This window comes from Hippocampus guttulatus, chromosome 11, assembly GCF_054856545.1.
Source record: "Hippocampus guttulatus isolate MCC_2025c chromosome 11, RoL_Hgut_1.0, whole genome shotgun sequence".
NCBI classification, from domain to species: Eukaryota; Metazoa; Chordata; class Actinopteri; order Syngnathiformes; family Syngnathidae; genus Hippocampus; species Hippocampus guttulatus.
The window spans coordinates 19,119,248-19,136,000 of NC_141271.1; the positions used below are offsets into that span (position 1 = coordinate 19,119,248).

The following is a 16,753-nucleotide window of genomic DNA, read 5'->3' on the forward strand; positions in this document are numbered from 1 at the left end:
GCTTGTCCGTCACAAAGCCAGCATGAGTCAGTGGACCTCGGCGAGACTTGTGGGAGGCTGACCAGCTGGCGGGCAACACGTTGAAGCAAATTGTGTCTTTTCGTGTTTGTTTTCCTGAGACGTTTTTATTATTTTTTTTGTGGGTCTACTTATGATTGACATGTCTATCAAATTTCCGATTGCGAGGCAAAACTGGCTTGAAGGATCACTAACACTGACTAAAATAACCTGACAACAGACAATTTCAAGCAAAATGGCAGACTTCCTGTGTATTTTTGATGATGGCTTCTTGAGACTTTTTTGTAGGTCTAATCACATTAGACATGTCTACTAAATTTCATGTCATTTAGTGAAACTAGGTTTGGCAGCTTTATTTTCAAAAAGGACCCCTGAAGATGACCAAAATTATACTACAAGGGCAGACTTACTGTGTATTTTGCGGCATGGCTTCTTGAGACTTTTTTGTAGGTCTACTCATGTTAGACATGTCTACCAAATTTCATGTAGCTAAGTGAAAGTGGCTTTGGGGGCTGAGTTTTCAAAAGATTTTAAAGATCTCTATAGGTAAGAAAATAAACTTACGATGGTCTATTTGGGAGAAAAACAAATGTTAGAACAACAAAACAAACTTCCTGTTGGCCAAGGCTTCTTTGCTTTTTGTAGGTCTATTCATGACAGACATGGCAACTAAATTTCATCTGGCTAAGTGAAAATGGCAGCAGGCTGAATTTCCAAAAAATTAATGAGCTGCGTTATGAGAGTTACATGTTTTACGGTGAGCCATCAAATCGACTGCCGTGTTCCGCCCACACGCGATGGCCAAATCTCTAATTCTTCTCAATGTAGCGTTGCCCATCTGTCGGGTATATTGTACGTGCTTCAAATCTGGTAGCGATTGCAAAATTAAATAAGTAAATAAATAAATCTAGGAGAAGCTTGTCTTTGAAAGACGACTGGAAACGGCCAAAATGAACCAAAAATGTTGCCCGCTGCAAAGCAAAATGTCACACTCCCTGCGTCCAACCTCATTTCGGTGCTGAAAGTGAAACAGCCATAAACACACGCAGGGGCCATGTTTCAGCACAGTGACGTCCAGTGTGGCAGGGCACAGAGGAAAAAAAAAAAGGGGCTAGCTCAGCACTCAGCACCGCTCGTGAATTACATCCATATTTTCACACTGCACAACAATGGCAACATTTATTCACGAGTCAGCAAACACCTGCGCAAAAACATAAAGCAACGCTAGCTAAGGCTCATCGCCAGTGTTGAGCTACTCTAGAGAACGTCTCTGACGATGGTATATTTGCTGCTGCAGATCATAAATAGGTGGTTAAAAAAACAAAACAAAACCTCGTACTCTTCACTGCGAGTCACACGACTTCACTTGATGACTTTTCAAGGTGGGTGCCACGCTAGGCAAATGGCTAGCACGAAGCTAAAACGGCCACTTCAAAAAAAACAAGTTCTTGTATCTTTTCATACATGGCTTCTTGAGACTTTTTGGGTGGAGCTCATTCATGAAAGACATGTCTACCAAATTTCATGCTCGGAAGTGAAAAGGAAAAAAAAAAGAAACCTGGAAATGGTCAAAACAAACCTGAAATCAACATGGCATACTTCTGCATGGCTTCTACAGACATTTTTGTGGCTTTACTCATGATAAACATAGCAACCAAATTTTATGTAACCGGCTTTGGGGGCTGAATTTTCCCAAAATTCTCAGGACACGCGCAAAGAAACAAAATGACCCTAAAATGGTGGCTTCAAAGCAACATGGCAGACCTCCTGTGTCTTTTCATGAATTCTTGAGAGTTTTTGGTGGGTCTACTCAGAAGAGACATACCTACCAAATTTCACAGTGCTACAGTAGTTGTTTTGGTTGGGCCACTCCTAAATGAGAGCGTGCTGAGTGAGAAGCAAATCCAAGTGAGTCGCAAAAGATAAGGAGGCTCATAATTAGTAAGTAATGGCAGCTTAGCCGCCATCCAATTAATTAAAAGGCGACTGCGGCGCTCGCCGGCGTCTCTTTCGACAAGCCGCCTTCCGCAGGTACTAATTATTTTCATTATCAATCCATCATCTTAAGGAGGAGATTAAACGGAGTGGAGGAGAAAGAAGTCATCTCCGCTTTTGTTGTTGGTTGTTTGGGCCCGTGATGCAATCAAGTACTTTTGGCCTTGAAATCTTCATCGTCAAGTGCGTACTCACGATGGGAACATGCATCTTGCAGAGCAGAAATACGGCACGGTTGGGATTGCCCCGGTGTGCGTATCGCCCTGACAGTCTGCAGGGACAACAAAATGGTAGTTGGAATTAAAATAAATACATTTTAAACACCAGATGGAAACGATTAGGATGGTTGTTGGTGGAGACGTTGAGCGTTCTGGTTACGTGTGCGACGGAACATCTGCGAGCGAGCTGGAGACCTGACATACGGCGGTGGGATCGCTTTTTGGGTTTTTTTCTGTTCGGAAGACAAATTCCCATCATTCTGGAACAAACCATTCCTGATGCTGCAGCGTAATCTAACGAGGAGCTTGTGTCATGAGTCATTAGTTAGGATAAGGGAAGGCGAGGAATAACAAGCACCATCAGTATCAGGAATAAAGCACTCAAAGGAAATGACTTACTGGAAACGCAGCAGGTGCTCGCTATTGGAAAGGAGGAACGGCGCAAAAACTTGTTGATTAACGTTGCTTGGCAAACTACTGCTGGTTCAAGGTGTTGCCGAGTGCAATTGTTGGAAAAAAAAAAAAAGAAAGGACACTTTTCAGGCTGTGGTGTGGTCGTAGTGAACTGTTCACTTGATGTTACCTGGTTTGTAACAAATCCATTGGTCTCGAGAAGCCGTGTTTTTAGGTGTGGTCATTGAAAAAGATGGTGTGATGCGTTCAGGTGTAGTCATAAAAAAAAAAAATCTCACGCTGTGATATGGTCATGTGCGGTTGTAATTCGGTAGCAACGTGCATTCAGTTGCTGTCGTAAAAAAGGACACTCTAGATGTGATGCATTGGAGTGCTGTCCAAAAAAAAAAAAAAAAAAAAAAAAGATGCAGCAGCTATGATGCATTCAGGTGCAGTCGTTAAAAAAGCCGCCCCTAGATGTGAAGCGTTGAGTTGCCTTTCATCGGTTCATTTTCTTTCAATTGTCGTTTAATATTACGTTTGTCAGATTCAAGTTACTCCCGTGACCGCGGTAGACGTTTCTCTCCCCCCCCCCCCCCCCCAAAAAGAGTACTAGCAGCTTTGTCAAAGTGTTATTTTGTTTTGCGTCACTCACACGTTGGTGGTGAAGATGGCATAGATGAGGTCCTGCTCGGGCAGGTGGAAGGTGCTCTGCAGCTGGTTGTAGTAGAAGGGGATCTCGCCCGAGCGCGAGCAGTTGAGGCGGGCCTTCATGAAGGTGGTCCACGTGTCCTCCAGCAGGAAGCGGCCGCCGATGTCGTTCTTGCACACGCGCGCCACCCGCGAGTACACCGTCTTGCCGCAGTCGTGCTCCACCGCGTTCTCCCGCAGGAAGAACAAGGTGAACAGGCCCATGTCGTACGCGGCGATGAAGTGCGGCTCTGCCGGCAGAAAAGGACCCAGGGAGAGGGAAAAAGGAAAACAAGATTTTAAGACATTTTTTAATTTAGCTTGTATTATTGCGATTGCCTTCTCCAATTCTTATTGTTGAGCACGGCTTTTATTTTGTTTTTTTGCTCCGATCTTTTTTTTTTTTTAATTAAAAAAAAACTTTTATTACTTTTAGTTTTTTTTTTAATACAGGATTTTTCTTGCGTGCATGATTAAAAAAATGGATGGATGATTTGAGAGTTCAACAGATGTATAGAAAAACCGATGGAGAGATGGAAGGACAGACAGAGAGATGAAAAACCCCAAATTAATTAACAAAAATGAAAACGGTACATATTTTCATTGTAATTAGTTGTAGAAAAAACAAAACACTCTCCAGTGTTCAGACGTTCAGGAGATGTTGGATGCTGTCATAAAGAAAATAGCCATTCTCTAAATGGGTGTATTGAGGTGCACTTGTAAAAAGATGTTTTGTAGATGTGATGCGTTCACACGTTGTGGGCATCTGGAGACACTCCCCAGATGCGATTTTGTCAGCATTCGTCCACTCATGATGCATTCAGGTGCTGTTGTAATAAACGATGTTCCCAAATATTCAGATGCTTCGAGACATGAGGTGTTTAGGTGCGGTGGTTTAAAAAAAAAAAAACATGACATCCGAGTACAAGGTGTTTGTGCAGGGTCGTAAAAGGCGATAAAAAGAGAGCAGAGATATTTGCAACATTTATCTTCTCCCCTTTGGGTGCTCCGGCGGTGATGCATTCAGGTGCAGTGGTCTTTCCCACCGCTGACCCCTCACATGGCTTATTATTGCGTGCAATAAAAGTGCCAAAGGTATAAACGAGAGAAGATGAAAAACGGCCGGTGATAAAACGGGCGCAATGTTTGGATGGCAAATCCATGCGGCGACTCGTCTTTAGCTTCGAGCGTCCGCTGCTTTACTGCACGCGCCGACACCAACGTTTGATTCACGGCCGGTCAGAGCGAATGAGGCGGTGAGCGGTGCCGCTTTGCAGCAAAATGTTTTGGGCTTGGATCTACTGCCACTTGATCGGTGAAGACAAAATGATTTGATGTTTACGAAAACATCCAGAGCATCATTGCGGACTGAAGTGTCTTTGATGTTAAGAAAAATTCACTTGTCTCATTGAAAACAACAGATGGTTCATTGAAGACTTTGAAATATTTTATGTCCATGAATGTTCGTTTCAGTCTTTAGACTGCAGTCGATGGAGCGAGACTGACATTTCTGCGACGTCCTGAGAGGTGAGCACAATTTACTCGGTGCGAAAATGACATTTGAAAAACGTGAACCCCGCCGGGAAGCACTGTCCTGCGCTCATTTGCATATTCCGCCTCCGTTTTGCCACAGGTGACGTTCAAAAGAATGACGTCACATTTCCATTTTTTTTTTCCTTCAGTCAACTTTTGGGCGGCAAGCCGCCGGTGCAAAGAAATAATGAGCAGAGTAAAGATTGCGCCGTGTGTGTGCTGTCATTTGTTTTAAGCGATATCGCCGCCTAGCATCTCCTCGCATAAAAACAGTGGAGTCATAAAATGTAATTTTCGCAAATGCGCCACCATCCATAAAGCGGGATCGGGCAGAGCGGCGACGGGGGATGTTGAAAACAAAGAGGTGGAGGAGAGCTGATGGCGGTGGGCTGCGCTCTCTGGAGGTGATGGATGCGGATCTGGGAAGCGAGAGTGACTTTTGGGAATTTGGTAGCAATCAGACAAAATCTCTACAAGTCGTTTGTCTTTGTCGGATGCCTGGAAGTGACCAACATGGGCCGAAAATGGTTGCTAACAAACCTCGATAGCAAATGTCTTGTGTCTTGTGGGGCATGACTTCTTGAGTTTTTTTGGATTTTTTTTAATGGGTCTGCTCATGGTGAACATGCTTACCAAATTCCATGTTCCTCAATGAAACTGGATTTGGGGTATGATTTGTCCAAAAATGCAAAGGGCACCTTTAAATGACAAAAATGTCTGTTTCGAGCCACACCGTCACAGTCCCCGATGCTTTTTCAAGCTTCTTCAGACTTTTTTTGTGGGTTTACTCACGAAAGACATGCCGATCAAATTTCATGTTGCCAAGTCAAACTTTAAGGGGCTACATTTTCAGAATATTCACATGTCGACTTGAAATGACAAAATGAAGATTTATTGGCAGCTTCGAACCAAGTTGCTGTTTCTTTCCGGAATTTTTTTGGGGATCTAGTTAAAACAGACAAGCCAACCAAAATTGCTGAATTAAACTGCCTTTGGGTGCCTGACATTTTAAACAATCCAAAAGAACCCTTGAAATGATTTTAAAAAAAGAACCAAAGATTGCAGCTTCAACCAAAAAAATGGTCCAGTTCCTGTCTTTTCAGGCACATCGTCTTGAGACTTTCTTGTTCACCACAACTCATTGCGAAATTAAACTGACGTCAGGGGGTTAATTTTCCTCAAAAAAAAAAAACAAAAACATGGTGTGTTATCCGCTTGGTCTTATATGATGAGTCATCAAATTTTTACGGCTATGTTGCACCCACACGCAGTGATTAAAACTTGAATCCATCAGCCATCTGTCTAGTATAGGTGCTTCAAATTTCTGACCAAAAATAAATAAATAAATAGATAAAAATTCCAGATAGGCTTTGACTTTCAAAGACCCCTGGAAATGACCACCCAAAAACAAACAAACAAACATCTGAAAATAGCACCTCTCTTTGTGGGTCTACTCAAGATAGCAAATTCAAATTTGGCAGGCATGCCAAGATAAAATAAATAAATACAACAAAAAGAACCCCCCCTCCAAAATTTACATGCAATTTAGACTCGTTCACGTGTCTTGAATGTTAGCACTTTGTGCCATTCCGACACACGACGCGAGAGAATCGGTCAGCACCTGGATGACGACCAATCCCGCGAGGAAACAGATTGATTGGATCCGGCCCCCACCGTCATCCTCCCCCCCCGCTTTGCGCCGTCTGAACCGCTGCGGCGGCTTAGCACTGGAAATGAGATTTTCATTCTCACCTTCCAATCCAGTAGAAAGCCAATTCTCTAACACTGACAGACTGTGTGTGTGTGTGTGTGTGTGTGTGTGTGTGTGTGTGTGCGTGTGTGCATGCGTGTGTGCGTGCGCTGTGGTGATAGCATGTAGTGAAGTGCATGTGGTTAGCTGTGTGTGTCGTCAAGTCTGGAGGATGTATTGGTTTGGGTTTAGTGAGCTGTGTGTGTGTGTGTGTGGACAGGTGTCTGTCTGCCAGATGTCAGATGTTTGTGAGTATGTAGTTAGGTGTGTGTAGTGAAGTTTGCATGTGTGTGTGCGTGTGTGTGTGTGTGTGTGCATGCGCGTGTGTGTGGTGAAGTGCATATGATCAGGTGGGTGTGCGGTGTAGTGCATGTTTGTGTGTGGTGCGGCGTGTGCGCAGCAGTACTCCCCCCCCCCCCAAAACCCTCCGCGTCGTGAGGAATAACGACATCGCTCACTGATCATCAGTCTCCACTGTCGTCCCTCATCGCCCTTCCAGAAACTTCCTGACACGTCCTCAGCGGTTCGCGCTTCCTCACTTTCATCTCCACTCCACCCCCCCCCCCCGCCCCCCCCGCCTAAATGTCTGGTACTTCAGCGAAACCTTCGGCGAGTCCACCAAAAAGAAAGCACGGCAGAAATGACCCAGTCACACGGCGCTCCGTTTACCGTTGAGCCACTTGGAGTTGTACTGGGCGGTGCGAAGCGGCGGCATCCCCCCGAGGCTGCGATAGATGACGGGGTCGCGTCCGGAGAAGTCGATGACGGTGGCGGCGTAGAGTTCTCCGCGCTCGGTCAACACGGCCGTGGAGTTGTGGCGAGGGTCGTACGGGCAGCGGGCCACGCCGTTGACGCGCTCCAACACCTTGCTCATGTTGCCCACCTGGAACGATGAATGGAGGGCGTTCGGCTGAACAAAGTCACATTTGTCGCGATCGAGTCGAAGGCGAACGATGCGATGCGATGGCGTGCCAAAAAGAACCGTTTTTGGGTCGCGCGATGCCACGGCTATTGAGGAAAGAACGTGAAAGGTGATTTGGGCTACGATCGAGGCAACCTTTTGGAAAGCTCAGCTGAGTTCTTCAATTCAACTCTGGCGAGCTGTTTTTTATTTTTTTTTGTTGATCCAGACAAATTCATGTCGTTGTACTGGGCATTCAAAATGAACAGGAAATGAAAGAAACAAAACGTGGAGTCCGCATATTTACGTGTCGCTGTTTCTTGAAACATGACAAGCAGAAGTGCTAGAGCAGTGGTATCCAAACTATGGCTCGGGGGCCGTTTCCGGCCCACCATCCATTTTTCTGCGGCCCGCAACATGGCCAAAAAATAATAATTGAAATTAACATTTGACAGGGGGCGCATGTTTAGTTAAAAAAAAAGGTAAAGGTGGACAGAGTGAGAAAGGAGAGTGGTATAAAAATTTATGACATGACTACTCATAAATTTGGGGGAATTTTATATGGATGTGTATTGCATGTATCAATTCAACTTTGTGACACCAGCATTTTTTTTATGTCATTTTCTAAGAAGTTGGTGCCTGATACCTCTCTGGTGGTGCAGAGGGGCTGGAAGGCGTTGGTCCCGCAGGTCACGACTTGGGTCTTGTTCACCAGCAGCACTCGGATGTAGTTCTGACACTCGACCTGCACAAGAAAGGCGCCGCGTGACAAACGTTACGTACTTGTTGTGCGTTTGGAGTCGCTAGCCCTTAAAATCCTTCTAGAGTATTTTGATTTAACCCGTTTCCTGGATCAACTCTGCAACATGCGCAAGGACTTGAAATGATGATGATCGAATCTACTTTTTGGTGTCTTTTTAAGCATGTGAATTAACACTGAAACAATAATAACTGCATCAACATCGAAGAACTAGTTTTTCTGAGACGTTTGGGGGGGGGGGGTGTAGTGCTGGAAATCTCGTGTCCCCAGCCAATTGCTTGTGTTCGTCTGATGGTAAATCTGCCAGTGCGTGCGTGTGTAAATGGCTTGGCCATTTGTCGCCTTTTGTGCTACGACAAAGACAAGACATGATGCCAGGCAGCTAATTTCCAAGAGAATTGATTGGACGCCTTTGTATGTGTGCGCAAGCGAGCGAGGTAGCAATCAGTACAAAACGAGTCAAAACCAGACGCGCCCATATTTGTCGCGACGAGCAGGGAAAGTTGATTTTCCTGAAAATTACCCTGTCGCTGTGTTTACACCAACTGCTCCTGTTTCAGGTAGGGGTCTTTGAAGTTTTAAAAAAAAAAAGTTTCAAGACAGCTTTCGGGTTTCAAGCCAAGATTGGGGTTGCCCCTCCTCAAACGGTGACAGGAAGTTTTCACCCTACCTCCGTCTTGCCTTTGCTCTGACAGGACCTCCTGGTCTCGTCGTCGGGCGCCCATTCCGTCGCCTAGGAAACCAGAGGAGAGAGAGCGAGACATGCCGACGGCTAGTCAGACAGCACAATTGGAGACGTGGCTCACACCGACACGACTGATGAACATTTGCATGAGGATGTCCATCTTGTCCAATCAGGCAGCCCATGAGAAAAAAAACGACACGACGACGACAACAACACATAAACCTGATTGAAAGCAGGAAGATAGATTAGCATTAGCGCTAGCATGTCAATCGCTATTCCAATCGGCATTGACGACGGATTATCAGTGGAGGAATGCAGACTGGAAGTTTTTTTCCCCTTAAGTTTCCTAAAAACATCTCAACCATTCAGTGGTGTTGGACAGCTTCAATTGCTTTCAACACAACGTTGGAAATAAACAGCTTTCAAAATTGACACCGCTGTCCCGCCTTTTCTGGCAGCCGCCATCCTGCATCTGGTTCTGTAGCCAGGAATTTATCAGGTAGAATGTAGCCGCCAATTCTGTGTCTGTTGCTTTTATTACAGAAGAGCAACATGGGAAAATTTGTATTAAAAAAATAATAAATCAGTCTTTGTCTTTAATTAGAATGAAGCAGATGTGTTGATGCACCACATGGTCCCAAACATTGAGCAAGATGGTGTTACGGGGTTGCTACGGTGAGGTTGTTATGGTGGGTTGCGCTCGGTGAGGTGTGCCTGAGAAGGGGGGGGGGGGGCGACTCAGCTGGGAAATGTTCTTTTGACTTGGTTTGTTTTCACACATTTTTTTTTTTTAATGGCACTTCCACACACTTTTAATTGGATCTTAAGAGACTTGCCAGGTGACACAACGCTCGCACTTTAATCTGGCGACCACTCTCTTTTTTTCTCTCCGACTGAGATCCATAATCCCAGAACATCAAGCACACGCTAATTAGTCGCCGTTATAATGATTTATTCTATTCTTTGAGCCGTTCATCACCACGCTGCGGCGCGCGCGCACACACACACACACACACACACCTTGACCAAATGTAATCATTAAATGTGAACATTTCATTCTAGTTTTGTACAACAGAAAAACAATAAACTGAATTCACACAAGCAGAAAACTTGTGTAAATTCAGAAAACACACAAGCAAACTTTACAGGTAATTCATTCAATTCATTTTCCTTCATCTGAATCTGCACCAAAATCGGTTGCATGGTCTTTAACTGACCGACTAACTGACCAACTAACATAACTACCTAAACAGCAAACAAACAGTCTAACGACCAAACTGACGAGCCAACCAGCTGATTCACCAAACTCACAGAGTAACTACACGAATAAGGAAACATGACAACCTATTAACCCCTCCGAAAAAAAAACCCAGGACTAACAAACTAGCAAACAAACAACCTGTCGACAAATCAAATAACTAACCAACCAATTGACAAACTAAGTAATGGCCACCCAACCAAAGGACTGCCTATCTGTAAATGGCCAATGAGACAACAAAGCAACTAATAAAATGGCGAACTACCCCCCCCCCCCCACCCAAAAAAAAACAATCCAATAACCAAACAAGTGACCAAGAGGCTAGCACATGACTAGGGGCTAGCCAAACTACCAATTTAACTGTAATGACTGCAAACCACGACGTAGTAATTCATGCAAATAAATAAAGTGCCAAGATAACCAACCAACCTGTCAACGGACCAGTTAACCAACAACCACCCAAGCAACCAACTAAAAATAGCCGACTAAATGGACAATGAACCAAGGAACCGTCACACTAGCTAACCAAGTGAGTAACCAGTTTACAAACTAGATGGTAATGACTGCCACTGATTGGTAACGACCGGTTAATAATCGGTCACGGCTGGTAATGACCGTTGTTGAATCGTAGTGATCGGTAGCACGTGTTTACATCACACAATCGCTGTTTGCTAGAGACTTGCACTGACGGATAATGACTCGTGGTGACTGATGATGACTGAAAATGTCAAGCAGTGACTCATCATGATCGATATTGACGGGTCATGATCGATAGTGAGTGATCAGGATCACTACTCGCGACTAGCACTGAATTGTCATGACGGGTAGCAAATGGGAATGGCAGGTAAAGGACCTTTAGTGACTGACTGGTAAGGTCGTCTTTCTCGGCGCGGCGCCACATGTGGTCTAAGCCTTGATTAGCGTGGTCTGACACCCCGCCGCCATTGTTCCTCCCCTGCCACCGAGTGTGCTTTATGCAAATGCCCGCGTGTTGGTTCATGTGCGGCGGCTGGGGAGAAATGGGAAGAATCTGCTGTCAGGTTAGCTTGTTGGCCTGCCTAATGGATGGAAATTAACTCCAACACACGTCTTGGGCTCGCGGCGCGCGCAATCCAAACGTGGCGGTGGAAGAAGCAGCAAATAAATGTAAAATGCGGCGGCGGGCAAGCAGAGCTGCCTTTAACTGTGCGGAATGTGGCACGCCGAGGACAGCGCACGCTCCATTATAAGTCTTATTGTGCGGCCGCCAGGAAATCACGCTCTTTAATATTCATGTGCGCACGCTGGAGAGGACAATACACAATACACACGGCACGCTGCGCTGCTCACCTGCACACAGTTGATCCACTTTCAAAATAAAAAAGATGCTTTTTTTTTTTGGTCCTTTTTTTTGCTTTCTTATCCCTCCATAGGGGCACCGCAAAAACCAATAGAAATACGTGCAAAAGTAGACACTGTTCTATATCCTCATGATTATCAAAATATGATATAAATGTAAAATACATACACTTGTATTCTCTATTTAAAAAATCATGATAGTGAATCTGTTTTGTAATACCTATAAATGTCTGTGTTTCAACAAGTATTGTTATTGATTTTTTTATTTTAATTCAAGGCTAACAAGCTTGATTCATGTCTGAGTGAAGCTAAAAAAAAAAAAAAAAAAAACCACAAAACAAAATCCCTTATTAGATTTGAGACAGGTCGCTGTATTTCTTGTGCAACGCATCCTGCAGTCCGGCCGCTCATTTCCCAGATTGCACTGCTGATTGCACTCATTCAGGCTTTGGCTCTGAGGGGAAGGGCGGGGGGGGGGGGGGGTGTTGAGGGCTTTGGCTTTGTTCCAGCGCAGCGAGGACGAGCTCGACAGAGATGGGCTCTGTGTGTGTGTGTGTGTGTGTGTGTGTGTGTGCGCGCGCCTGTGTATGTGTTTTGAGAGGGGCTCTTCGTGGGGATATTTGTGGTGAAGGTCAGCGGGTTAAGCCGACAGGGATCCTTGGAGACGAGGTTGAAAAAATGGCAATGCCCCAAGCAGTGATTCATGGCACAGGCATCCGACTGCTTCTTTCTGTGTATGTGTGTGTGTGTTGGCCATGACGTCATCCCATCAGGCTGTCTTGGGCTGTCGAGAGTTGTCGGTTGATTTTCTTTTGGTGTCAGCAAGTCACAGCGATTGACTGCCAAGGAAGGGGGCGGGGCCACTCTCTTGATTGACTGTGTTGACTATCACTATGCTATGTACTTACATGAAGATATGATTAGTTGCTGCCCCACACATCTGCCCCCAACGCAAGCACTAAATTCCTTCCTTTACTCCTTAGCCCCAGCAAAAAGCCTTGAGTAAGTTTTGAAGCGATACATTATGTATTTTGTTTTTTTTTTGTGTGTGTGTGTGTAATCCTACCAACTCAAGAACTAACTGCAGGATAAAGTGAACAAATATAATAACTAATAGAATGACAAACAAATTGACAAATGAAATAAGAGGGTATGATGAAATGACAAAGTAACCGACGAATCAACCCACCAACAGAGCCATCACTTGACCAACAAATGAACCGAGCAGCCAACCAACCAACAACTGACGCACTGACAAGCCAGCTGATCGACCAATAACCAGCATAGTAATTACCCTGACAAACTACCAAACTCACCTTCAAACCGAAATCCATCCAACCGACCTACTCGCTAACTAGCCAACCGACTGACTAAAAAAAACAAACTGTACCTAATCAGGGTTTGTTGTTCTAGGTCATAGTGAGAATAATATTGATGATGAAGGAGCTCATGATGGCTAAGGTAGCTCGAGTCCAAGCAGCAAGATCACTGCTGGTTAGGTCATTCTCTATTAGCCTAAAATCGATTGCTTTTCCAAAGAAAAAGTCTGTTTCTATGATGAGTTCACGACTATATCTTTGTGATATATATTTTTTCGCAACGACAGTAGCTGAGTCAACCTGGAGCAAATGTCTGCTAAAGAGACTTTTAAAAATCTAAAAGCAGCAATCGTGTAGGAGTTGAAGCGATGCGGAAAAGTGCGTCTTTCCAGTGCCCCGGCAGGAAGCGGCGCTCCCCACCTGATGACAGGAAGTAGGAGCGCAGAGGTGAGGAGAGGAGCCCAGCGTGAGACGGCGCGCTCTGCCGCCTCCCACTCAATGTCTGGCCCGGCGGGGGACCTCCTCCTCCTCCTCCACCTGAACTGTGGGAGCGCTGTACTGTACTGTATTGTACAACCACCAGACACTTCATTGGGTAGACCAGCTCATGGCATCCATTCAGAGCTTCTTGATTAAATGGACGCTGTTTTGGCATTAAAATACTGACTCACAAACTAATTAGATACATTTGAGACATTCTGTATTTGAAAAAAAAAACTGCTAGCTAAATGCTACTCCGTGATGGCGTAATGAATGGCATTAATGTAGCAGTGTGATGTTAATTAACAAAAACGACGCAGCAACACATGTACACATGCAATACCAGAACGCAGTGGACAACCGCATTTGCTTATTTGCTGTGCCTCTTCCCCACTGATACTGTAGCTGATAGGAGAAATGCAGTTTATAATGTTTTAAATTTTTTTTCCCCTGTAATGGCTACTCCAGTGAGCATCAATTATTCACAGATTTACGCTATTTGTCGTCAGGCCCGGTCTCTGTCCCCGGGAATTGAGGGGTCCACTGTATTCACTGGCATATTTTCTTTGTCTTCGGCGAAAAACAATCAACGTTATTACAGTTGACTGAATCACGAACCAACTAACCATCAACAACTAACTAAGCAACAGGACTGACTCATCAACCAACTGACAAAGCAAAAAATATGCTCACCGACTAAAAGGACCAACTGAATAACCCAACAACCAACTAATTGACCAACTAATAAATGAACTAACTTAACAGCTAAGTATCGAACAATCTAAGTGAAAAGTGTAACTATTAACGAACCTGAAATAGCATATCTATGAACCAACTAACTACCTAGCTAACCACACAAGCCACTAACCAACAAAAAAAAAGACCCAACTAAGCAACCAATCAATCAACTAAACTGTAAACAACATACAAAAAAAAATCATCATTATTAATACTTGCATAAATGCATATGCATAAATAACCAACTTCTGTTCTGTCATCACAAAATTGTTTTATTTTTTTTAAAGTCCACTATCTAATATGAAAATACTGTAAATGCTGTTGTAGACTTAATAGTTCCTTTAGAACGGATGTTGAGTTTTCTGTCATGATGTCATTTTTATCATGTCGTTATTTAATTATTCAATATGAAATTAAATGTCATTATTTAAAGCATTCCCGGCATGACAAAAAGGTTCTGCAGTGTTCTGCTTGAAGCCTGCGCGTCATATTGGAATCAGTCTTGGAAAGAAATAAAAAAATAACGATAATCACATTCAATTTGACTTTCCCCAGCCCCATTTTGGTGAACTGGCGAGCGCCACCGTCTCAAAGGTCAGGCGGCGACATTTGATTTGACGCGCCAACCGCCACTTTCTCGCACATGATGTAAATATCATCAGTCTGGAGTCGAATGAGAGAAAAAGGAGGGGGGGAAAAAAAATTCAGCGTCCCTGTCTTATCTCGGTACAGGTTTAAGGGACGGGGGGCAGGGGGATCATTTCGGCACTAATGTACACCACTCACATTATACATGACATTCTACTCTTCCCAGAGAGGACGTATCAATAATTAAATCTACCGACAAATTGAGGCGCGAGGGTGCGAAAGAAATCAACTGCCGAGCCAGGAGAGACACTCGGCTTCCAGCTTACAAGTCCCTGTTTCTCTCTTCCCCCGCAAAACCTCTTTCGGACTTCACGACTGACTGACCGCAGTCGCGTGTCCTTGTGCACTAGGATACAACCCGACGGGAGGTCTTCGGGGAAAGATCCCAAAGCGAGATCTCAAAGAAAGGATTTTGGAAAACCACCTTGAGGAAAGTGTTATTAAAGATAGAGGACGTCGGAAAGAAATAAAGATCCGATGGAAAGATTTGATTGAAAGACTACAAGAAATGAGCCCAATTAAAGACCCAATGGACAGGCTTTAGGTAAAGACTTCATGGTGGACTTCAAGAAACGATCACGCTAATAGCACCGCAATGATTCTGACAAAGGGAAAAGTCAAGGACAACCTCAAGAACAGATCTCAAGCAATGATGCCCATGGAGAGACTTCAAGGAAAACCTTTATGTAAACAATTGGAAGGTCAGATCTTTAGCAAAGACCTCAAGGAAAACCAGAAGCAAAAGAACCAAAGACGCAATTCTGGGAAAGACCGACAGCAAAGATGTTATGGAAAGACCTCAAGGAAAGCCTCAAAGAAATGCATCAGGAAGAAACCACAGGAAATGACTTGAAGCAGAAACCTTGAGGAATGTTTTCAACGGGAAGATCCTGAGGATGTCTCAGAAGGAAGACTTGATGGAGAGACTTAAGCGAAAGAACTTGGCAAACGCCAGATCGGGAGGTTAAAGCCTGTGGGGCAAACCTTAAGCAAAGACTTCTCGAGAAAGTGTCAAGACCACCTGAGAACAGGCCCTTCTGCTCAACAAACACCTGATGGGTGAGACATGAAGAGACTCAGCAAAGACCTCAAGAACACACTTTGCTTATAAGACCTCAAATAAAGATCTGATGGAAAGACTTTAAGACCTCCACCTCAGGCCCAGAGGGAGTTCGGAGCCCAGACACAGCAGCTAAATCAACAGCGGCATTTATTTTCCCAACAGTGTTTTGCAACGGTCTCAAAGATCTCCTGCGGCTGAGGACGTTTGAGCGAGGACCACTTCCTGTTTCCAGACCGAGAAGTTGCGATGAAACACGCTGAGAGCCAAAGGCTGTCCACACAGCTGTGAGTTTTTCCATGCAAAATTATTTTATGGATGGAAAATGGATGGGTGGATTGATAGATGGATAATTCTAAGGTCTAAATTCTTAAGTCCGAACCCAAATCCTAACTCGGGTATGGTTCTGACTCATAGGGTTTATGTTCAAGGTTGGATATCGAGTAGAGGTCAACTTTGAGCATAGGGTTCGGGTTAGGGGTAGAGTTAGGGACGGGTTTAATCTAGGAGTTGGGTTTGGGGTTTACGTAGGTCATTCCAGGGCAAAAATTTTCAATAGGACCGTAAACGGGCAAACACCCGTCCAAGCTCGAGACTGCACCGGCAGCATGGTTGTGAGACAAACAAACGCAAAACACCACAAACGTGTCAAGTTTTCATCCCGGCTATCATCTGAGGTATTCAGTGAGTTTGGGACTGTTGCTGCACGAGCCGGCCAGAGCCGCTCATGATGTCAAACAAGATGAGCTCCAGATACGGAATCGCCACCGTGTTGACATTCCGGCTGCCTTTTTCTTTTTCTTCTTATTATCCGCGCCGGGATTATCTGACAGATGCTCACTCTCCAGACGCCACAAACAAACACAAGCAGATCACAGATGAGCCACTTCAAAAGCAAGCACAGGCAGGTTCGCTAAAAAAGCAAGAAACAAAAAATATTTTAGATTCTACCAGTCGGGCCAAAAGAAA

The 16,753-nt window shown here is 44.5% G+C and overlaps 1 protein-coding gene across 5 annotated transcripts in view; it reads right to left on the minus strand.

Moving 5' to 3' along the window:
- Window positions 1-16,753, minus strand: part of sema5ba (sema domain, seven thrombospondin repeats (type 1 and type 1-like), transmembrane domain (TM) and short cytoplasmic domain, (semaphorin) 5Ba) — a 53,101-nt gene that overhangs the window by 18,878 nt on the left and 17,470 nt on the right. For all 5 annotated transcript variants that reach the window (XM_086123304.1, XM_086123303.1, XM_086123302.1 and 2 more), the window contains exons 5-8: window positions 8,929-8,991; window positions 8,145-8,243; window positions 7,267-7,480; window positions 3,280-3,565 (exon numbers count right to left, since the gene is read on the minus strand). In XM_086123304.1, coding sequence (XP_085979430.1) covers window positions 3,280-3,565; window positions 7,267-7,480; window positions 8,145-8,243; window positions 8,929-8,991 — 662 coding nt within the window. The remainder of the gene's footprint in view (window positions 1-3,279; window positions 3,566-7,266; window positions 7,481-8,144; window positions 8,244-8,928; window positions 8,992-16,753) is intronic.